Source organism: Rhinoderma darwinii, chromosome 10, assembly GCF_050947455.1.
Source record: "Rhinoderma darwinii isolate aRhiDar2 chromosome 10, aRhiDar2.hap1, whole genome shotgun sequence".
Classification (NCBI taxonomy): domain Eukaryota; kingdom Metazoa; phylum Chordata; class Amphibia; order Anura; family Rhinodermatidae; genus Rhinoderma; species Rhinoderma darwinii.
Window position 1 is genome coordinate 8,735,926 of NC_134696.1, and position 24,923 is coordinate 8,760,848.

At 46.1% G+C, this 24,923-nt stretch overlaps 2 protein-coding genes across 2 annotated transcripts in view; one reads left to right on the forward strand and one right to left on the reverse strand.

The window, feature by feature from the left end:
• Window positions 1–8,544: 8,544 nt before the first annotated feature.
• Window positions 8,545–12,671, forward strand: LOC142662420 (natriuretic peptides A-like). The gene is made up of 3 exons (XM_075840639.1): window positions 8,545–8,661; window positions 10,186–10,509; window positions 12,320–12,671. Exons 1-3 carry the CDS (start codon window positions 8,545–8,547, stop codon window positions 12,353–12,355), a joined length of 477 nt encoding a protein of 158 aa, XP_075696754.1. The 3' UTR covers window positions 12,356–12,671.
• A 3,570-nt stretch (window positions 12,672–16,241) lies between these two features.
• The window catches only part of CLCN6 (chloride voltage-gated channel 6), a 30,302-nt gene continuing 21,620 nt past the window's right edge, over window positions 16,242–24,923 (reverse strand). The window contains exons 19-23 of the mRNA XM_075839349.1: window positions 24,170–24,327; window positions 22,196–22,352; window positions 21,947–22,054; window positions 20,208–20,333; window positions 16,242–19,840 (exon numbers count right to left, since the gene is read on the reverse strand). Of these exons, the coding sequence (XP_075695464.1) occupies window positions 19,760–19,840; window positions 20,208–20,333; window positions 21,947–22,054; window positions 22,196–22,352; window positions 24,170–24,327 (630 nt within the window). The 3' untranslated portion in view covers window positions 16,242–19,759. The remainder of the gene's footprint in view (window positions 19,841–20,207; window positions 20,334–21,946; window positions 22,055–22,195; window positions 22,353–24,169; window positions 24,328–24,923) is intronic.

Here is a 24,923-nt window from a genome sequence, read left to right on the forward strand (position 1 = left end):
AACGAGCCGAGTCAAACCAGGAGTGGACGAGGTACAAAACGCAGAGCAGGAGAATAGTCAGTCAAGCCAGGGTCAATATGAAGCAGAAGACAAGTTTTAAGTAGCAGCAGCAGAGCCAGGAAACAGACTGAAACAATCACAGGCAAAGGAGGAGCAGGAAGTGAAGATATAAATAGACAGAGGGCGGGAGCTAGCTCCGTCTGGCCAGGCTGTGATAGGCTCTCCCACTCCTCAGCCTCCCAGGCTGATTGGTGGAAGAAGGGGTCACTCGACCAGACTTAGGAGCAGGTGCAGAGTGAGTAACCACAGGCATCGACACAGAAGCTGTGTCAGGCAGATCCTTTACAGTACCACCCCCCCTTTTATGAGGGGCCACTGGACCCTTTCTAGGTGGACCTGGCTTATTGGGGAACCGAAGATGGAACTTCCTGAGCAATACTGCAGCGTGAACATCCCGGGCGGGTACCCAAGTCCTCTCCTCAGGCCCCTATCCTCTCCAATGGACCAAGTACTGGAGAGAGCCTTGGACCATCCTGCTGTCCACAATATTGGCCACCTCGAATTCTACCCCTTCAGGGGTGAGAACAGGGACCGGAGGTTTCCTCGAGGGAGCCAAGGACGGGGAGCAGCGTTTCAGGAGGGAGGCATGAAACACATCGTGTATTCGAAAAGACGGGGGTAACTCCAGTCGGAAGGAGACAGGGTTAAGGACTTCAATTACCTTGTACGGCCCTATATACCTGGGAGCAAATTTTTGGGACGGGACCTTAAGGCGCAAATTTCTTGAAGACAGCCACACCAGATCCCTGACCGCAAACAAGGCATTAGCAGAACGTCTTCTATCTGCCTGGGTCTTTTGTATGCTCTGGGACACCTCTAGGTTCTTCTGAACCTGGGCCCAGACCGTGCACAGTTCCCGATGAACGACCTCTACCTCAGGATTGTTGGATCCACCAGGTGAAACGGAGGAGAACCGTGGATTAAACCCAAAATTACAGCAAAAGGGGGAGACCCCTGACGAGTTACTGACCCGGTTATTAAGGGAAAATTCAGCGAGGGAAATGAAGGAGACCCAATCATATTGACAGTCAGAGATAAAACACCTTAAATATTGTTCTAGAGACTGATTAGTCCTCTCAGTTTGGCCATTAGTTTCAGGATGGAAGGCCGAGGAGAAGGACAGATCAATCTCCAACTTTTTACAGAAGGCTCTCCAAAACAATGAAACAAATTGTACCCCTCTGTCCGAAACAATATTGACAGGGACCCCATGGAGACGCAGGATGTGTTTGACAAACAAGGTAGCTAATGTCTTAGCATTGGGTAGTTTCTTGAGGGGCACAAAGTGGCACATCTTACTGATGCGGTCCACTACCACCCATACCACCGACTTGCCTTGAGATGGAGGCAAATCGGTGATAAAATCCATGGAGATATGGGTCCAAGGTCTCTGGGGAATGGGCAAAGAACACAGTAAGCCCGCTGGTCGGGACCTGGGAGTCTTGGACCTAGCACAAACCTCACAAGCAGCGACGTAAGCCTTAACGTCTTTAAGCAACCCAGGCCACCAGTAGTTTCTGGCAATGAGGTGCTTGGTACCCAGGATGCCTGGATGGCCAGATAGTGCAGAGTCATGATTTTCCCTAAGTATTCTTAGCCGGAGTTGCAGGGGAACAAACAGCTTGTTCTCAGGAAGGTTCCCGGGAGCTGAACCTTGATCAGCCGCAATTTCGGAGACTAAATCAGAATCAATAGAGGAAATGATTATACCTGGAGGCAAAATACAAGCAGGATCTTCCTCCGAAGGAGGGCTGGCCATGAAGCTACGCGACAGTGCATCAGCCTTAATATTTTTAGACCCAGCCCTATAGGTGACCAAAAAGTTGAATCTGGTAAAAAATAACGCCCATCAAGCTTGTCTCGGGTTTAGTCTCCGGGCAGATTCTAAAAAAAACAGATTCTTGTGGTCGGTAAGGACCGTTACCTGGTGCCTAGCCCCCTCCAGGAAGTGGCGCCACTCTTCAAATGCCCATTTAATGGCTAAGAGTTTGCGGTTGCCAATGTCATAGTTACTCTCAGTGGGCGAATACTTCCTGGAGAGGTAGGCACAGGGACGGAGATGGGTGAGGGACCTGGTACCCTGGGACAAGACAGCACCCACTCCCACCTCGGAGTCGTCAACCTCCACGATGAATGGCTCCATTTGGTTGGGCTGAATCAGCACTGGGGCCGAGATAAAGCAATTCTTAAGGACCTCAAAAGCCTGGACAGCCTCAGGAGGCCAGTGGAGGAGATCAGCACCTTTGAGAGTGAGATCCGTAAGAGGCTTAGCGATAACCGAGAAGTTAGCAATAAATCTCCTGTAATAATTAGCGAATCCCAGGAAGCACTATAACGCCTTCAGGGAGGCAGGTTGGACCTATTCCGCCACAGCCTGGACCTTGGCGGGGTCCATGCGGAATTCATGAGGAGTGAGGATTTGACCCAAAAATGGTATCTCTCGCACACCAAACACACATTTTTTGGTCTTAGCAAACAGTTTGTTTTCCCGAAGGACCTGGAGCACCTTCCTGACATGCTCAATGTGGGAGGACCAGTCCTTGGAAAACACAAGTATGTCATCAATGTACACTACAAGAAATACCCACAGGTAGTCTTTTAAAATCTCATTTATGAAATTCTGGAAGACCGCGGGAGCATTACACAACCCAAAGGGCAAGACGAGGTATTCGAAATGGCCTTCGGCCGTGTTAAACGCAGTCTTCCACTCATCCCCCTCTTTGATGCGCATAAGGTTATACGCCCCCCGTAGATCAAACTTAGAGAACCATTGGGCCCCCTGAACCTGATTAAAGAGATCAGGAATCAAAGGAAGGGGATACTGGTTCTTTACAGTGACCTTATTCAAGTTACGGTAGTCAATGCATGGCCTAAGACCACCATCCTTCTTCCCTACGAAGAAGAAGCCAGCACCTACCGGAGAAGTAGAGGGGCGAATGTAACCCTTGGCCAGGCATTCCTGGATATACTCTCTCAAGGCTTCACGTTCGGGACAAGAAAGATTAAATATCCTACCCTTAGGAAGCTTAGCTCCTGGTATCAATTCAATTGCGCAATCGTATTCTCTATGAGTAGGTAACGCTTCAGAGGCCTTTTTAGAAAAAACATCAGCGAAGTCCTGAATAAACTCAGGTAGAGTGTTCACCTCCTCAGGGAGAGAAATAAAATTAACAGAAAAACATGACGTCAAACATTCATTACCCCATTTGGTAAGATCCCCAGTATTCCAGTCAAACGTGGGATTATGCAACTGCAACCAGGGAAGGCCTAAAACCAAATCGGACGATAATCCCTGTATAACCAGTACAGAGCACTGCTCCAAATGCATGGAGCCAACAAGGAGTTCAAAAACAGGGGTATGCTGCGTGAAATAACCATTAGCAAGTGGAGTGGAGTCGATACCCACTACCGGAACAGGTTTAGGCAAATCAATCAATGGCATAGCTAGAGACATAGCAAATTCCACAGACATGATATTAGCAGAGGACCCTGAATCCACGAAGGCACTGCCGGTAGCAGACCTACCACCAAAGAGACCTGAAAGGGAAGCTAGATCTTATTAGGTTTCATATTTACGGGAAATACCTGTGCGCCCAAGTGACCTCCCCGATGATCACTTAGGCGCGGAAGTTCTTCCGGCTGCTTATTCTTATGCCTAGGACATTTGTTCACTTGATGCTTGTCATCCCCACAGTAGAAGCAGAGACCATTCTTCCTGCGGAACTCTCTACGTTGTTGGGGAGACACGGAGGCCCCAAGTTGCATAGGTTCATCCGAGTTTTCCATGGAAGAACGAAGCAACGGAACTTCGGGAGCCATCATGGGGGAGCCAGAGGAGAAGGCACAAAAACGTTCAAGTCGTCGTTCCCTGAGACGTCGGTCAAGTCGTACCGCTAAAGCCATAACCTGATCTAGAGAGTCAGAAGAGGGATAGCTAACTAACAGGTCCTTCAGGGCGTTCGACAGACCCAATCTAAACTGGCACCTCAAGGCAGGGTCATTCCACCGAGAAGCTACACACCACTTCCTAAAGTCCGAACAGTACTCCTCAACGGGTCTCTTACCCTGACGTAAGGTCACCAGCTGACTCTCGGCAAAGGCAGTCTTGTCAGTCTCGTCATAAATGGGCCCGAGAGCAGAAAAGAAAAGATCAACGGAGGAAAGTTCAGGGGCGTCGGGAGCCAAGGAGAAGGCCCATTCTTAGGGCCCGTCCTGGAGGAGGGACATAATTATACCCACTCGCTGGCTCTCGGAACCTGAGGAGTGGGGCTTTAGACGGAAATAGAGCCTACAACTCTCCCGAAAGGAGAAAAAAGTCTTCCGGTCCCCTGAGAACCGGTCAGGCAACTTGAGGTGGGGTTCAAGAGGTGAGGTGGGAGGCACTACCAGGGTAGCATCTTGCTGGTTGCCGCTCTGAGCCAGGGCTTGGACCTGTAGGGAGAGGCCCTGCATTTGCTGAGCCAGGGTCCTAGTTGTGACAGGGACCTGGGTAGAAAAGGTATATGGGCCTGTGATTATGTAATGGCGGGGTAGGGAGACAGACAGGTGAGCCCTAATGTACCCGCCACTCAGTCCCTGCCTACTTGCAACGGCCCGTCCTAAGCGACGGCGTACAACTGGGCGACGGTCCCTACGCTCACTAAGTGCACGACAGACAAACAGACAAGGGTACACAGAAGCTAAGGAAAATGGGGCTGTTGCCCACGGCAACCCCGTGAGCAACAAGGATAGTGAACGAGCCGAGTCAAACCAGGAGTGGACGAGGTACAAAACCCGGAGCAGGAGAATAGTCAGTCAAGCCAGGGTCAATATGAAGCAGAAGACAAGTAGGAAGTAGCAGCAACAGAGCCAGGAAACAGACTGAAACAATCACAGGCAAAGGAGGAGCAGGAAGTGAAGATATAAATAGACAGAGGGCGGGAGCTAGCGCCGTCTGGCCAGGCTGTGATAGGCTCTCCCACTCCTCAGCCTCCCAGGCTGATTGGTGGAAGAAGGGGTCACTCGACCAGACTTAGGAGCAGGTGCAGAGTGAGTAACCACGGGCATCGACACAGAAGCTGTGTCAGGCAGATCCTTTACAGGACAATCTTGCAAAGGAAAGAAGTTGAAATATTACGTTTTTATAGGAGAGGTTGTCAAGATCCTGCTACAGCTTCCCAAAAGTCAGATAGAGGGGTCTTTGGGGAGCTTAAAGAGGAGCGGTCCCCTCTCCTGACATGTCTATTTTAGTACATACTTGTATTCCCCATGAAATAACAATTCTGGAGCGGCTTTTCTTATTACTCTACGTTGTGCAGTTCCTCTGTTATTCCTCTGAGAAATGTATAAATTGACAACTGGGTGTTACCATTACCCTTGTCAAAGGGGGCGTGTCCATATACAGTCTCACTCTGTCAGCACTGATTGGACATTGTCAATCTCTGTAGGGACACACCCTCAAGTAGTAACACCCAGTTGTCAATGTAATCATAAATTTCTAGGAGGAATAATAGAGGAATGGCACAAAGTAGTGTTTAGATGCTCCAGACTTATGGAATGTAATTATTGACTAAAACAGACCTGTCAGGAGAGGGGAGAGGTCCTTTTTAAATCTGATATTTTTGACTACAGGTTGGATATTTAACATCACATACTGGTTGATATCTCTAGAGATATTTAGTGTGAGATATACGATTTTCATTGACAATTTTTCTTTACATTAATGATCATCGTTAGAACTTTCCACCGGATCATTAAAAATGGCCACATATTAGGAAATCAGAGGTTGAAAAATGGCCGTCGCAATGATAAAGAAAGATAATATGGAACTGATTGCAAACTATTTTATATTATGGGATCAATGGTTGTCAGAAAACCCTCAAGGATATATTTACGGGTGTGTGTCTGGGCCGTAGAAATGAGGCGCAAAAAATATTTTTCGCATTTGCGGACCATGCTCCTATACTTATTACTGTGAGCACGGACCGCAAATGCCGATGACACTCTGCGGCATGTCCGTGCAGTGACACTGACCGTAAATACTTCTCTTTACAAACATAGGTCTATGGATATTTTAAATTTGCAATAACTTAAAAATCTTGATTAAAAAAAATCTCCTCCCGTTTTGTGTATACAGCAGATATGCAGATCTTTGCCTCAATGACTACAGACTACAAACAAATCGTGTGTAGTCTGATCCTGCAGTCATACTCCATCTGTCCCCTACTTCTTACTAACCTTTTAAATGTGTTTTACCAAGAAGTAGGGACCAGATGAAGGGATTATAACTGGAGAATCAGACTACACAGGATTTGTTTGTAGTCTGTTACCATGGAGACATATGTGTTTGCACAGCAGCTGCGAATAAAAAAAACAGTAGGACATTTTTAATCAAGACTATTTGCAAAGTTGCTTGATTTTTCATTTTACATACATTGGAACAGTAAATAAATTTTTTTTTCTAAATAATTGTGAAGGTGGACAAGTCCAATGCTGGGACACAATAGAAAAGTTAAACTAATAGTGATGTAATATGGCAACACAATAAAACGAAATTAAAAGATGGTGAATGCTTTTTTTTTTAAGCGCTGTAGATGCTACAGAAGGGAAATTAGATTGTAAGCTCTGTGGCAAAATTGATTCTCAGTGCTACTTACATAGAGGATATTATTCATTATTGTAAAAATCCTAAATACAGTCGTCGTCCCCCTCATTATGTTCTGCTCGTTAGTCCCCCCTCAGTATACTGCTGGTTTGACCTTTGTTTAGCTCGTACATAACATAGGAAATTAAGTTGACATTTGCGCTGTTTTCAAGTCTCAGTGTTAAAGGGGACATGTCGCGTTTTATAAACTTTCCTCTTATTTAGAACTATTCTTGGTGCTGACAGCTCTGATGAACTCTTCTGTCAAACTTTATTGACAATTTCCATTACTTTTGAGATTCGCAGCACTGCTTTTTGGCCCTGCTGCAAATACTTTCCATAGACATCTATTAAACAGCGCCCCCTGAGGTGGTCAAGACACTTCCATAGGAACTTAAGTTTATCTTTTCTTATAGCCCATTTTATGGCGCTTTATAATGTTGTAAAGGGCTGCCGTTCAATCAACGAAGCATGTGTTACGGCACACCTTACATACGTATGCCACCCTGACTCCGCCCCTTATCTTGGCCACACTTCCAAAGTCAGTCCTTGCTATAACATTAAGACAATGCTGTGCCTGAGCGCCCAAGTCTAGCGATGCCCACTATACCCTCGAATTATTCAAATTTTAGTGATCACAACCACACTAGGAGCTAGGGTTGCCGGCCTTTCCAACAAAAGGGGGTGTGGTTTTGGGCGTGTCTTTCATGGCGATATTCACATGTGGCAATTTCATGGCGCTTTTTTGCTGGTTTAGTGGCGCTCAATTAGGTCACATCAACATCACACATGTAAGTATTTCTGGATTGGGTCCTCACATATCCCGGAGATGTCAACTAAAAAGTTAAATTGCTGTGGCATGAGTTGCTTTCGTAGTGGTATTTGCAGCAATTTTCGTAATTGCGGCAAATAATGCGCCATTTTTTCAAAAACCGGAACAACAAAAATAGTTAATGCACTCAGCAAGCGTGTCTCTATATCCACTGTATATGCCTGGATATGGCTCGCTGTCCCGCCACTACTACCACATGTGGACAGAACCTAATATTGTGCTTTGTCCACCATTCTAAGGCCAAGATCACACACAGTTTCAATGCAGTTTTTTTTTTTAGCCAAAGCCAGAAGTGGATCCAAAAGAATATATTAGGTATATATGATCGCTGCCCGAAATACTGTACAAATTACAGTGCATGGAAATCTACTGAGATTTGGAGGTCTCTATATCACCACCTAATGGTCACAGCAGGTATTACACCCTTTTAATTCTAAACTTTGTATCCTTTAGGCAATACGTTTAGATTTTGGTGGAATTTACCCCCCTTGTCATAACCGAGCAGCTGTTTATGGTCTTCGGCTGAAATAATCGCCAATAAACATGTGATGTGCAGACGTCCTGGTACAAAAATAGTGTTATAAGTTTGGGGGAAGCTGGGTCACATTGTCCTCATTCCACAGGCATATCCTGACAGCTCCAGAGTATTGGTCAATAGGTTGGATTCTCAGATTTTCCATGAGACACATAGAAAGAATTCAGGTATAGAGAGAGGTGAGAAGCCTCTTATGGCAGGAATGTCGGGCCGCGGGTCAAGTGGGCAAGTTGGCTCTTCGGAGGGCTCGCTGCAATGGCAAAGGCAGGATAACTTTAAAAGGGAATCTTCTACTGGCCTGAAAACAGCCTCTTTATCTTTCGGAAGTGATAGAATGTGGATGAGTTCATGCCTGGGACATACTCGTGTCAGCCTGGCACATATATAACCAGTCCGTGTTGTGGTTGTTGGACAGACAGGGCACCAGACAAATATACAGACAGACAGGGCAAGAAGGGACCGGCTACCTAATAGGAGAACTAAGCCACAGTAGCCATGGGGACTTCCATCGTTGGGTACTTTACTTGCCTTCTGCTTCTTCTGGCATTGACCAAGGTCCAAGGAGGTCCAGTGTACGGCTCCATGATATCCTCAGACCTGTCCGATCTAAAGGTAAGAAAAGACGTACACTAATATCTACAGATGTAGCAGAGCTGGGCCTGTCGTTTGGCACAACTGATGATGATATGATCATGTGTTATATGTATTTTTTCCTTATAATAGTACACAGATTGAAATGACCAATTCAGCTCTGCTACATCTCTTCTAAGTTTTTTTTTCTCCCAACAATTTTCCATTGATAACTTTTAAAAAAATAAAATTAAACACGGTGCATGTTTTACGTTTTGGTTATTTTTCCACAAATGTCTCCATTTTTTGGGGTCTAAGAAGAAAGATACATGAGCCTCATAATATAGGTATATAGAGATGTAGCAGAGTGGAGTTTGTGATTTGGGACCACTCATCGCCATGTCCCAATGTGTACTTTTATATGGGGTGAACCTGCAGCAGAAAGGGCGACTCCAAACTGGACTTCTAGCTCAGGTCCATGGTCTTCAGGATATCTGCTCCTGCACCCGGTGTATATCCAGGCCCAGTTGTGCAGCTATGGGGGTTCAGAGGTCGCAGTTGCACCCAGGTCCTGATGTCTGTGGGGGCCCCTCTAACTTTTATTAGAACGGCAGTGCCATAAATAGTATGTGATAGTAGGGGGGCCCTTCAACTAAGACCTAGGGGTCCCGTCTTCCATTTTTACTGATGTACAAGGTCATCATTGAAATGATTGGGAGACAGAAGTTCACCCCAACCACCCCCCTCACCCCTCACCCGTGTCTGATGGAAACACATTGTTTTTCTGTATATTTTTTGGGGAAATGTAAGCTAATCAGCTCTGCATTTCCGGAATAGTGTCCACTGCTAGTACAGCTGCTATCTGCAACCGATGGTTCTGCAGTTGTCAGGACATGCTGGGAGTTGTAGCTTCTACAAGAGCGGGAGAGCCTGGGGTTGCCGACCACTGATCTAGTAGGTAAGGGAGACTTGTGCTTGATGTCTAGTATGAGATTGTCCATGTAGCGGGAAATTTTACAGAAGCAGATGTAGCAGAGCTGAGTGTTATTTAACCTACCTAGGCAAAATTTCTTTGAGCATGTCATCATAAGTTGGGCCAAGTTTAGCTCTACTACATCTGACAAACTCCACGCTACTACATCTGACAAACTCCACTCTACTACATCTGACAAATTCCACTCTACTATATCTGATAAACTCCACTCTGCTCCTTCTGAACAAAATAAATGAGTGTCTGGCATTGTATTAGGTGATAAATTGGGAGTTGTTGGAACGGCTTCAGGTTGTGCAAATATCTCAAGGAAATGTATACAAATCACACACATGCGATGATTGTTTTTGAATCATGCGGCACTCCTGCAGGTCATCCACATGACAGCCCACATGGTATCCTGCTGGTATAGAAGTGCTTTACATGGACCACATTAATATTTATGAATGTACCAGAAAGTTGTTCTAGGAACTCTTTATGAAAACAGAGACGCTTGAAGCCAGAGGTTACGAAACGCGTCAGCCGTGTATGACATGGAAACCGTTCATTGCAGATGTTGATGTTCTTCTCTGTAGGGTCTCCTGGAACGCTTAGAAGATAAACTCCCCGTAGAAGAAGCAGAAGTCCCAGCTCAAGACTTATTTATGGCAAACTACGATTCTTCCGATTCCCTCCAGTCTTCTAATTCAGCTCCATCCTGGACTGGAGAAGCGGCCCGTCCCCCCGCGGACATGGGCTACAACAGGGGGTCCTGGGCCCAGCCCGATAAAACATCTCCACTGAAGAATAAGCTACGAGATCTGTTGAACGCACCTCGGAGCATGAGAAGATCTTCAGACTGCTTTGGGTCCCGGATTGACAGAATTGGGGCTCAGAGTGGCATGGGATGCGGCCGCCGGGTAAGGATCAGGGGGGGGGCACAATATGTTCTCATGTAGGGGGGAGATGTGAGAGCCATGGTGTCCCCTCATAATGGCCCCAGTGACACTAAAGCGAGGAGTGGAGGAAGGTCAAGATCTAGAATAGGAGTAATGGAGGGGGTATACTTTCTAATATACTTGGTCTGTTTTTAAGATGTCTGCTTGCTGTCAGTGAATTTGAACAAATTTATTTAAATCCAGATGCTGCAATCTCCTCCTAAGGGTTTGGTTAAATTGCATCCAGTTTAGAGCATCATCGAGCCTGAACTCCAGACTGCTACATTTTACCTGCACTGATACATTGTACCAGGTCAGGAGAGAGATTTGTGTTGCGGTTGTTTTCAAGGGGTTGTTTCATTTCAGATTGCGGCTGATCGACCCGGGTCGACCCAGGTGATTTTGCCAGGACGGAACCGTGGCCATCCAGGCATTTCCCCTGCAGTGGGTGGGAAATGTAGTCTTACATGGTGGCCATTCAGATGAACGGCAGTCCTTTTAATACAAGGCCAGCTTGAATCCGCCACAACAGGAGCCGCTTGTTCAAAGAGGGGGGTCACAGAGAGTAAGACCCCCCTCTTTGGTATATGCCCCTATAGGCATATGGCAGCGGTTGTCTTTAGGAGACCACACAGGAGCATTATCTAGACGGAGTGTTGTAGCTAACCCTCCACCTCTGCATCTATACATTATTTCCATTCATTGACAGCATGCAGAGATTTTGAAAGTGGTGTGGAATTGAAACACAAAGTATGTTACAAAGTTGCAAAATCTTCCATTATAAAAAGTTACTCTTTGACATGAAACTATACAATGGGTTTGAGAGTGAATGCGATTTTCTAGTGGTGCACATTGACCATTGGTCTGAATCAGCGCCGATCCAGACTACAGGCCAATGTGCACCACTAGTGGGCTCTGTACTAAGGCATGACAACGGCTTTCCTTGTTGCCACCACTAGAGGGAGCTCAGTGAATACAGATTTACAAAGCTCCCATTCAGTTCAGTACTAGCTGTATAAATTCATATGCAGTGAGCTCCCCCTAGTGGTGGCTGCAGACAGCCTGATTTATATATTTTTTTCAAGTCAGAAAAACAGCTCCACTATACGGGTATACAGAATTAGGAAATCAGCACAGAATTTCTGACCTGGTGAACTGTAGCTTTAATAAAGGCGTAGCTCTTGGGGGGGGGGGGGGGCTTTCTTAATTTATCTTTAGGGTCCTATAATTTCAGCGTATGGCCATGATTAAGATAAATATCATATTAGGAAATTGCTCACAATGCAATACATTAATGCAGTAGTCTGGAACCTGTGGCTCTGCAGTTGCTATAAAACGACAACTCCCAGCATGCAGCTGTCAAGGCATGCTGGGAGTTGTAGTTTATAGCAGATGGAGGGCCTTAGGTTGCTGATCACATCCCTAATGTGAAAATCAAAACCTTACGTCATTCTCAAGTTACTATTGCTTTAAAGAGACTCCTCGGGGCATTTTCCAGAACACGCGTCTATATGGACTGGAATATTCCGTGGGCGGAATCGCCAATTATAGAGGCGTATAATCAATACCATTCATTAAACTGGTGCTTCTATGGGTAACATTCAGACAGTGACGAGCGAAGATGAAACTAATAACCTTAGAGGAACAGATAGGATCCATAGCCCGTCCACTGATCCCCACCCCCGCTTTCCTGCCCCGAGGCAGCGACGTCTCCCATTGTTTACCACGCATAAAAAATCTTTGCTTCGTGTATCCAAGAAAAATATCATCATCTTCCTCTTCTTCTTTTCAGTTTTCAAGGGAAAGTCAAGCCCAAGTACAGGAGTAAGGAGAGGATCGGCGATGACTGCAGGAGACCCCGCCCATCATTTTAAAGGGACGTTCACCGTAAAATTGTTAAAAAAGAAAAAAATCTCCCAATCTGTCAAGTCGTTAAAAATGTAAATGTCACTATTTCATAGCTTTAGAAGGACAGCTGGGTGACAATAAATACGGCCCCCTGCCGGGGTTGTCACCCACCGTACCCTGAGTTCTGAATGACAAACCTGACTAGTTATGCAGCGATATGTGAAAGGGGGATGGAAAACTGTGTAGGGGTTGCCAGAGATTAAATAAAAGGTCTGCTTTTATTTTTTTCCAGTAACAGCGCCACTTAGGTCCATAGGCTGTGTCTGGTATTGCAGGTCAGCCAAATTTAAGTGAACACTGCAATACCAGTACAGGCCACAACCAAGAATGGCGCTGTTTCTGGGAAAAATCAAACCCATTTATTTTCTTATCTCAACCTGGGAACGGTCGTTGACAACCACTGTGGGAGCAGTAACATTGGCTGTCTACCTACTTTCTCAGACATGGTTAAAACAAAAGTTATATTTTACTGGGAATTTTTGGTTTTGGGGAAGATACCCTTTAAGGATGTTTTTGTTTTTTTGTCGCCACCGTGCACACAACACAACTTTCCTAATTATTTAAATCATGTGCAAAAGTCTATTTATTTTTCTACCTTCTATAACCGGATCACCAGGGTCACCGAGTGGTTCCGGTAACGAGAGGGTTAACGCTCAGGACTGTGACCCGTTCACTTTGTATTTGTCTTGTATGGGATGGAATAAAGATTCAGTTTTACAACCCTCACGGTGTCGGCTGTGGAGTGCGTTCATTGGCTCAGATTTGCTTGAGCGTTATCTTACATCGACGTCGCCATCTAGACGGAGAACTTTAATGATCGTCATCCCCACATTAAGACGTCTCTGGTATTCCAGGACAACCCGTTGGTCCTCCCAAGGACTTGTCATTGATCCTGCCCGGTTCTTGTGGTGTAGGAGTCCAGAGGGACATAATATCAGGCATTGCATCAACGTGTGGGTGTAAAGACTGACTCCACGACAACGCGTACACTTACGTAGATCTTCATGGAAATAGAGGTGTGACAGGAGGAGTAACGATGGAGCGTCTGCTCACCTTATTGTACAAGTAAAGCTTGAAGAGGAACAGACACCTCCCCTGATATGTCTGGAGTGAGAACTTGGTGCTCCAGCGTTATTTCCTGGGACATACGTTTCTTACACCTCTGCATTTTGCCATTCCAGTTAATCCTCCTGGAAAAAGATGAATAAATTAAGGAGTTACTATTCCCCTTTTCAAGGGGGTGACTGTAGGACATATCAATTTGTCAAGGCAAAATGGTAACCCACAGTTGTTAATTTAGTCATACATTTCCAGGAGGATTAACATAGGAACGGCACAGCACAGAGTTCTTAGAAAAACTATGGCAGTATATTATTTTACTGGGAATGCAAGTATTTTACTAAAACAGACATGCCAAGAGAGCTCTATACTACACCACACAGCAGAGCCGACAGATCCTCTATACTACACCACACAGCAGGGCCGACAGATCCTCTATACTACACCACACAGGAGAGCAGACAGCTCCTCTACACTACACAGGAGAGCTGACAGATCCTCTATACTACACCACACAGGAGAGCTGACAGCTCCTCTACACTACACAGGAGAGCTGACAGATCCTCTATACTACACCACACAGGAGAGCTGACAGATCCTCTATACTACACCACACAGGAGAGCTGACAGATCCTCTATACTACACCACACAGGAGAACTGACAGCTCCTCTATACTACACCACACAGGAGAGCTGACAGATCCTCTATACTACACCACACAGCAGGGCCGACAGATCCTCTATACTACACCACACAGGAGAACTGACAGATCCTCTATACTACACCACACAGGAGAGCTGACCGCTCCTCTATACTACACCACACAGGAGAGCTGACAGCTCCTCTATACTACACCACACAGGAGAGCTGACAGCTCCTCTATACTACACCACACAGGAGAGCTGACAGATCCTCTATACTACACCACACAGCAGGGCCGACAGATCCTCTATACTACACCACACAGGAGAACTGACAGATCCTCTATACTACACCACACAGGAGAGCTGACAGCTCCTCTATACTACACCACACAGGAGAGCTGACAGCTCCTCTATACTACACCACACAGGAGACCTGACAGATCCTCTATACTACACCACACAGGAGCGCTGACAGATCCTCTATACTACATCACACAGGAGAGCTGACAGATCCTCTATACTACACCACACAGGAGAGCTGACAGCTCCTCTATACTACACCACACAGGAGAGCTGACAGCTCCTCTATACTACATCACACAGGAGAGCTGACAGCTCCTCTATACTACATCACACAGGAGAGCTGACAGATCCTCTATAGTACACCACACAGGACAACTGACAGAGCCTAAAAACTACATCACACAGGAGAGCGAACATATCCTCTATACTACACCACACAGGAGAACGGACAGCTCCTCTATACTACACCATACAGGAGAGCTGACAGATCCTCTATACTACACCACAAAGGAGAGCTGACAGCTCCTCTATACTACACCACACAGGAGAGCTGACAGCTCCTCTATACTACACCACACAGGAGAACTGACAGCTCCTCTATACTACACCACACAGCAGGGCCGACAGATCCTCTATACTACACCACACAGGAGAGCGGACAGCTCCTCTATACTACACCACACAGGAGAGCTGAGAGATCCTCTATACTACACCACACAGGAGAACTGACAGATCCTCTATACTACACCACACAGGAGAGCTGACAGCTCCTCTATACTACATCACACAGGAGAGCTGACAGATCCTCTATAGTACACCACACAGGAGAACTGACAGCTCCTCTATACTACACAGGAGAGCTGACAGATCCTCTATACTACACCACACAGGAGAGCTGACAGCTCCTCTATACTACACCACACAGGAGAGCTGACAGATCCTCTATACTACAACACACAGGAGAACTGACAGCTCCTCTATACTACACAGGAGAGCTGACAGATCCTCTATAGTACACCACACAGGAGAACTGACAGCTCCTCTATACTACACAGGAGAGCGGACAGCTCCTCTATACTACACCACACAGGAGCGCTGACAGATCCTCTATACTACACCACACGGGAGAGCTGACAGCTCCTCTATACTACACCACACAGGAGAGCTGACAGCTCCTCTATACTACACCACACAGGAGAGCTGACAGCTCCTCTATACTACACCACACAGGAGAGCTGACAGATCCTCTATACTACACCTCACAGGAGAGCTGACAGATCCTCTATACTACATCACACAGGAGAGCTGACAGATCCTCTATACTACACTACACAGGAGAGCCGACAGCTCCTCTATACTACACCACACAGGAGCGCTGACAGCTCCTCTATACTACACCACACAGGAGAGCTGACAGCTCCTCTATACTACACCACACAGGAGAGCTGACAGATCCTCTATACTACACCACACAGGAGAGCTGACAGATCCTCTATACTACACCACACAGGAGAGCTGACAGATCCTCTATACTACATCACACAGGAGAGCTGACAGCATTTTCTTCCCTTTTCGAGATATCCGCTTGCAGTCAGTGAATGTACACTTTTTTTTGCTAACATCTGGAGGCAGAAAACCTATCCTGAGCTACAGAGACATAACTGAATGCACAATATGTGACAGGCTACCCCCAACCATTACGTGTAGCTTAGGATGTGAATGGAGAAGACCTCATGAAACTCAGGATCAGTGAGTAAAGGATAAATATTACTGTCGCACATAATAAGCAGATCCACAACTTGTGAAGTTTTATTTTTATTGAGATGGTAATACTGAAGAATCGTCAATTAAATTAAATACGTAATAAAAATACATCTAAACACAATTTAATGTACAACGATGAGAACACAAATGACGTAACGCACACGATAAGTGCAGATGAATAATTAGTGGTTTATGGTCAGACGAGGAGTGAGAACCAGGACGACTGCAGCCACAACCGGACAAATATATCCTGCCGGTAAACCCACTGAGGTTCTGTACTAGTATTAGAAGGGGATCTCCCAGTACAGACATTGAGGGTATATCATCCATGCCCGATAGCGGGGGGGTATCAACCACTATGACCCCCGCCCTTTCCTAGAACGAGGTGGCAGTCAAGCTAGGAAAGCAATGTGAGGTCTCCGGTCACCTCCGCTCGGACAGTAACATAGTCGGCCATTGGCTATGATGGGGCGACCATGTGAACTCTGGAAAAAACAGGTGATAAAGAGCCACTACTACTTTGCTTTAGCGATGGGCAGGGGTCACAGCGGCGGGACCCTACTAATATGCCAATGTCTGCGCTGAGACGAGCCCCTTCACATGCGGACCTGGGACAGATTGTAACTTTCTAGTACACAACTCCTGCCTGATGGTGAAATTACAGCTCCCTGCATGTCCTGACAGCCTGTCGCTGTTGGGGCATGCTGGGAGTTGTAGTTTCACAGTACTTGGCGAGCCACAGGTTGAAGACAACTGCTCTAGATAACATAGGCGGTCATTCTACAGCCCCAGATCCCTGTAGTATAAATGTCTAGCTCCAGTTTTGACCTCCATTCTGCATATTTTGTATTCAACTCGGGTTATTTCATAACTTATACTCCAGTCACTCCAAGAGCTGCATTAACACTGCTGGTTTAAACTTCACAGTTCCCTGCTAAGTCAGCGTTTGCTCAGAGCTTTTTCTGGTGATTTGCATTCTGGGAAGTGCAATCTTTTCACCGGGAAAAATTAAATCCCCCAGAATGCAATGCACCGTGCAGCAGAGTGCAGTATTATCACAGCGCACTTCAGTCGTCAGGCGTGTTTATGGAATTTTGAATGCAGCTTTAGATGTGAATGGAGTAAAAGACATGACAAGTAAAAGTGAAAAGTCCAAAGTTACTCAAGATCATATGCAGATGATATCTAGATATAAATTGTAGAGCGGTTCAAAAGGTGGAGCCGCAATTTAAAAGGAACATTCCGGGGAAAAATGATACATTGTGTTGCCGAGAGCAAAGCCTGAGGAGGCGGAGCATGACACATTCAAAGAACACCAAAGGGAGAAGTCATGCTCCGCCCTTCTGGCCCCGCACTAGGCATGTCCGTATCAGTTTTATCAGGACTGTTCCTTTAATTAACCCTTCTGTTGCACTGGATCATAGACAGGTTTAGGTAACGTAGAAGGATCCCAGGATCAGCCGACACCGTCATGGTTTTAAACAGTTAACATTTCTACCTTACCGACCGCAACAGAGAAAATAACCATATAAAAAAATAATAATGACCATTTCCATAGCAGCATAAAAAACAATGGCCGTGTAGCGCACAGCGTCGTTACTATGTCAGGATGACGGATTTCCGTGACATTTTAGCTCAAATAAATGTTCTGCCATTGTAAAGGTAAAGAAAAAAAGCCTTGGTCCAAAATATTACTTGCATATCCATCATTCCGGCGTCCGCCATGCCCTGCAGGACACGCATTTCAGGTCATTATGAACATAGACCTTATAAAACAAAAACTCAACCCAAAACTTCTTCCGTCACCCAAAAGTTTACTTACCCGTGGCCTTTGGGGGATATGAACTGTAGTCTTTTCTGCAATAGGCGCAGTCCAGCTGGCTCTTCTATGTGAACGAGCGCGGGAAATCGGTTGTCAGACTCCACCTTCCTTATCAAAGGTTCCGCAGGAATCTCTTAAATATTAGAGACTAGGCTGACAACTCTTTTCCCACGCTCTTTCACAGGAGAGCCTGCTGGCATTCGCAGCTGAGGAACCCATCTAGGGGGAATGTGTAGAAGTAGGAGTCCAGTATTGGGTTGACTTCCCCTTTAAGTTACCTAGGCCTGGAATAGACAGATCATGGTGTAGCACAGAGGTGACGGATTAGTATACATGCTGTAAATATTTCATATAAGGACATAATCCTGGCCTTGCCACCCCATGGCTATAGAACTACAAATTCCAGAATGCCCTTAAAGCCTAACAATCATGCCTAGTGCTGTGCAGATAAATATGATCGGATCGATGGTACAGGAAATAATGGGAATGGCTGAGAACTTTCCTGACCCATGGACCAGATTTCCTTCTATTGGAAACAATGAATGCAGGAGCCGTTGGCATGAACGACCATTGACATACAGGAATACATAATCTACGAGGTGAGGAAACAGCCTGGAGGAAATTCAGTCATCACATAAGATGATGGAGAGCTGGGGTGGTCACCAAATACATGCATGGGCTGTTGCTATGCAACAGACTAAGCAAAATCCAGTAGAAATCTTCTAATGCAGAAAGACAGAAGAAACAGAGCGAACGTCAGACATCAGGAGGTCAGATGGGAATCTAACAAAAACCTTCACTGGACATTCCCTTTAATATCAATGGGCGGAGATATGCAAATTGCCCATGTGACCAAATAGGCAAAGAGTCTCCACCCAGTATACTTAAAGGGAAAATCTAGGCTAAACAATCTTTTGCTAGGTCATAGATACATATGAGACGGTCATATTGGTGACGTCTGATCTGGAGAGTTCAGGCCCCTTTAGTCGCTGCTCTATTTATTGTGTCAGAGATCTGCACGCGGTCATCGATTTCCAGGAACAGAAATCTCTGAGCAGTGCAAAAGGAGTTTGGGGTTTCTTTGAGCCTCCTCACTTTGGAGATCTCGGACTTCACCAATGTGATCTTCTCACGTGAAGATCATTCTGACTGTACTTCCCCTTTAAATGAGGATTAAACGCCTTGTTCTTAGTATCTTACGCCCATATATTTGGTCATATGGGAAGTTATTGGTCCAATAATGCGAAATAATGGGCCCTCATCAGCAGTCCTATGAGACCAGCCTAAAGCCATCTGCATGTATGTGCAATGGTCACTGTGGGAATGGATTGTTCACATTGGTTTACATGTGTAAGACATGAGCCTCATCCGGCCCTAGATCAGCACGGGACCAATAGTGACCGGAGAAGCACCGGAGACGTACAGACGAATAGCATGGACGTGACATTCAGCGGTTGGAGGGTTCCTTTAAGACTGGAATAGTTTGTTCTCATGCGAATTGTAACTTCCTCCTAGAATATATACCAGTACTTAACAGAAAGATCATCTTAGCTTATATAAGGAGGTGCAGAAAAAGCAGAGCGGGAGCCGGCGCTGGAGATATTACATAAACCCATCTTCAATATGGCAGAACCCACGCTAGGAGTCTTTGGAAAGCTCAACCACCTGGACCAGGACAACGGTAGGGTTCCAGTTTCTCGAGGAATTCCTTGTTCGGGTAGGTCAGTGATATCAGGAGGTCATGTAGTGCTGCCTCAGCCGAGCTTGTAGGGATTCATGGGTTAAATTATGCCGCGTTATTATTCCAACTATCTGTTACAGGGAAACACGAGAAAAGACGATCAACCCAAATTACTATTTTATAAAGGAGTTTGCTGCCACCTACTGTTTTAAATGCAGTACTGCAGGATTAAAAGGAGCACAGGTATAATCCAGTACAACTATATGAGACCAACTACTGCAACGTGTGAACTCAGCCTAGAGGAGGACATTATCTAGGGCTCATCTATAAAAAAAATAGAATAATTAAATCATCCTCACCGTGAGGTCTACAACCGTTAGTGTGAGATTGTCCTCACAGGATCGCAGTGTTGTAGGACTTTAGAATAGCAGAGCTGTGTTCGTGATCAACATCATGGTTCATTAAAAGGCAAATAGTTTCCACCCGCTAATCACTCACCTCTCCCACCGCATTCACCACTGGCAGATGTCGAAGACCCATGGTTCTGAACAGGTTAAACACCTGCGAGGCGTGGGTGTTTGGTGACACTGTGAACGGAGACGGGTTCATGTAGGGAGCGACGTCCTGTCAAACAAGAAAGAGAAAGCGGTGGAGAGAACGACAAAGTATCGGAACACCGGACGGGTAAAGGGCAGATGGACTTGTGTAGGGGGAAGCCTAATAATAAAGAGGTTTGGACTGTTTGGCTGCACAGAAGAGATCTTGCCATTTTTTGTATACTGCCCAGAACCCACCACAAAGTAAAGCCTAGTTCACATTGCATTTTTTTCCCATTGGAGGTATATGTTGGATGACTCGCGATGTATACCTCAGATGGAAGGCTGCAACGTATCCCACTGTATAGACATACGTCGCCTGAACCCTCCCAGGCAGAGAGCTACCTGAAGTGATGGGCCTGGGGAAGCTCCTGACGTCACTGTCCATATAACGTGACGTCAGAAGCTTTTCGATGCCGAAGTCCCTGGCCAGTGGTTCCGGCCCTGGAATAGCCCCTGACCGTGGACTACGGACACCACCCGAACGGCGGCCCTATATCCACTGTGACAGCAAGACCTTTAAATCAGCCGGAGTTCCTATCTCAGCCCGGGAAAGCTGGCCAGGGACTCCAAATGTAAAAGTCTTGCAGTCATAGGGTATAGGGCTGCTGTGCGGGCGGGCGGGCTCTGCTGTGACAGGAAGCCCCAGTGATAACGGTTTATATACGTCACTAGAGATTCCTGTCGCAAACGTTTAACTGAGGCCTGTAACAGTTTCTATACAGTGTCATTCATCTCCCATGTTAAAAAAAAAATGTATGCTGTGCAGTATGTTTTTTTTTGCGGGATGGTAAGTGTCGTCTACAGCGCTATTCCATCCTTAACAAATAAGGTATACTGACGGGGGCCAAAAGGACACAATTTTGCCGTCTGTTGGGCTAATGGAGCCTATGGACACGTTTAGCCTGTATGTCAGGAGCTTTCCAGATGTACGCGCTAAACGCATGGTCAAAATGCGATGTGAACTAAGGCTCCATGCACACGGCCGTGCCCATAATCACGGCCTGCGATTACGGGCATGGCCGCTGGCAGCTGCGGACAGAAATTTCCATTTTCGGTCCCTGTTCCCATACAAACGTATGGGAGCACGGTCCGTAAAAAGCAAAATAACGGACATGTCCTATCTTTTGCGGTACACTTCTACGGCCCGGACACCTTCCTGAATGGATCCGTAATTACAGATGATTTTTACGGTCGTGTGCATACGGCCTATGCTGCGCCCCCCTGCCCCCATTCTGACAGCTGAAGTGTTGGAGTTAGGGAACGCTTTACTACCTCTCACTTAATCATCTTTTGGAATTTAGGGAGGAAAAAAATTATTTTGCCGGATTGATTCTATAAAAGAGAAAATCTGCATCTGGGGCTTTAATGTGTGGACGGAGATCATTTTAAAAAGGTGACATTTTAACTTTGTATACTAGAAAAAAATCGAGTTGTCTCAGAGATGACAAATCCTAAAATCAAACAAAATCCCCGTTAACTGGAAGTCCTGCGCCGTATGATCGCACTCAGATCAACCAACTGATTGCCCAACAGGGCACTCTATTGTGGCCGCCATAGGCACGGGTATGGGGGGCCGGTGACTACAACTGCAGGGAGAAGAAACGTAAGCTTTGAAGATAGAAGAGTTGGGGTCCTCACCACAATCATTCGTGGATTGAGGAGCGTCAGGTTGACATCGTGGATGTCGGGGTAACGTGGATAATCCTCCGACATCTCCGCATGGGAAAGGCGCGGCTGGCTGGCACTCTACAGGAACACAACACAGAGGATCCATTAAAAGGTCACAAATATGAACCCAAGAAAACATGGACAGCCACAAAGACGAGAGGAAGAAGAAGCTGCCAGGATGAAAAATATATATCAAATGTTCAGTGTTGGGGAACTCACAGATTGCGTCTCAGTGTAACAGACTCCCCTCACTAGTAATGTGACCAGCTGGGAGCGCAGGATGAGCCCGTGGAACGTCAGGGGCCGGAACCGTTCCTCCATGGTCCACTCCTCACTAGGCGACTGGTCCGGGTACAGGTTCGGATAAGGAGTGTACCTGGAAAGACAGTAAAGCCGTCAGTACAGTTATAGCCGTTTCTTCTGGGGTCTTTATAGAATACTTAGCAGTTTTTGGGCTGTTCCAGTCACCTGGTGAGATGCGGAGTGACAACCAAGAAATGACGGTGAACATCCCCCCCTACTGCCCAGTCTGTGTAAGTGTCACTCATCACTGAAGTCCTGCCATTCTCATGAACCAGAAAGAGCAGGATGAGCACAGCTGAGGCCCCGCGCACACGGCGGTATTTTTCATCCGTAATCACGGACCCATTCATTTCTATGGGCTACGGATGCCTTTAGGTATTTTTACGGATGGGTGTCCATGCTATAGAAATGATAGAACATGCCCTTTGTTTGTCCGTAATTACGACACGGACTCCCCACAGAAATATATGGGTTTCTACCGGAATTCCGGACGGCTACGGATGTGCATCCGTAGCTGTCCGTAATTACGGAAGCATTGCTAGGCGACGCCAGGGCATTACCCGAGATTCCTCCATGTTTTATGTGGATCCGCAAATACGCACGCATTACTGATGCACTACGGACATCTTTCCGTATATGTGGATGATTTACAGATAACTACAAATCCGTATTTACGGATGAAAAATACGGTGGGGTGCATGGGGCCCTAAAGAAGCCAGTGGGATGTCCTGTAAAAGTTCATTAGGGGGTTGTCTAGTTCAGAATCTAAGGGGGGGATTTACACGAGCTTTAACCGCTCCGTGTGTAATCACCATATGATGCGCGGCTGTGTGATTTTCGCGCAGCCGCCATCATTATGACACTCCGTTTGGATGTTTGTAGCACGTGGTCCTTTTCTGTTTTCATTCATACTTTTTACTGCTGTTGCGCGAATCACGCCCGTCCCACGGAAGTGCTTCCGTGTGGTGCGGGTGATTTTCATGCACCCATTGGCTTCAATGGGTGCGTGATGAGCGAAAATCGCCGAAATATAGGACATGTCGTGAGTTTTACGCAGCGGACTCACGCTGCGCAAAACTCACGGACTGTCTGCACGGCCCCATAGACTAATATAGGTCCGTGCGGAGCGCATGAAAATCACGCGCGTTGCACGGACGTATATCGCGTTCGTGTAAATCCGCCCTTAGTGAGATATTAGTGAATTGTGAGTTAATAGAGGAGGGTCTTCTGTTCAGGATCCTCATCTCTTGGCCGGAAGGGAGAGCGGTTACTAAAGCCTTGTTCACACGGCACTTAAAAAAATAAATTTAAAAAAGCAGACGTGTAAACGTGTCAAAAACGCTAGCGTTTTTGTAAAGCGCTTTTTAAAATAGGCGTTTTTGATGCGTTTTGTGCGTTTTTTTGTCTCGTAATTAGGACTATGGGAATTAGGCGTCTTTTTTTAGAAGACGTGTTTTTTAAAAATGACAATGCGCTTTCCCATTGGTGTGAATGGGAAGCTTAAAGCATGCGTTTTTGACACGTTTTTCGGTGCGTAAACCGCGTCAAATACACACATTGTGTGTGAACAAGGCCATAGAGCGTCTATCTCTGGAGGACCTGTCCTGTACACGGTGTAATACTTAGTTTCTCCTGTGGTGGCGCTGCAGGGATATTGAACACTTTGTGATCTGCTTATTGTCAAGGGTCCCATCTAACAAATAGGGATTATCCGGCAGAGCCCCTTTAAGGGTAATTATCCCGATTCTCTACGGCCTCATAATAATCCGTTATGTTTGACACCTGCCCCGTCTGCATCCATGGAAATGTAAAGGACTTTATTCTACACGTTTCTGAGATCTGGTGTAGGAGGCTTTAGTGTATTACGGAGGCCGGATGACATTTTCTTACTTCCGTTCTAACATTTGCTGCAGCATGTCCTCTTTCTCGGCCGGCTCTTCGGCAGCCAGGTGCTCGTCGCACATGTTACGCAACTCACTGGACGGGTATGATTTCATAGACTGACTCCTCTTCCGCTGCTCGCCGGCCCGCGTCAGGATACTGGACTTCTATACAGAGAAAGACAATGGTCTGGAATATTAAAAAATGTTCACCATTTCCAAGTCTGTGTATAATAAAAACTTCCGCAGCTTTCTAATACACTTTCGGTTTCCATTCCTCGCCATTTTCAATATATCGGCTTGCTGTCATTGAATGGTTTAGTTGTTTACCTCCATAGGCTGAAACCCCTCCTGATCTAGGTTACAAAAATGAGTGTAGGCAATACTCTGTGAGCTCAACAAATTCTCTCCCCCCTGTCCTGGACTACAGGCTGATCGCTCATACTTCCAGGGATACATTGTAACAAACTACAGCTGTGTGAGCAGGACTATCTCGGGAGATTCTTACAGCCTCTGAATTTAAAACAAATATTTTCATTCTGTCAGCAAGCAGAGATTTTGAAAATTTGTAGCATTAAAACACAAAAAAGGGACGTTAAGATTGGCGTTTCGTACGCCAGTCTTGTGGTCCATCCACACGCTGTGGTTCAGGTGCAGATAGAACCGCATAGAAAAAAACGCATCCGAAAACGACATGTGTTTTTACTGCGATTTGGGTGCGTTTTTCTATGCGGTTGTTTTCCCGCAACTGCATCGAAAAACGC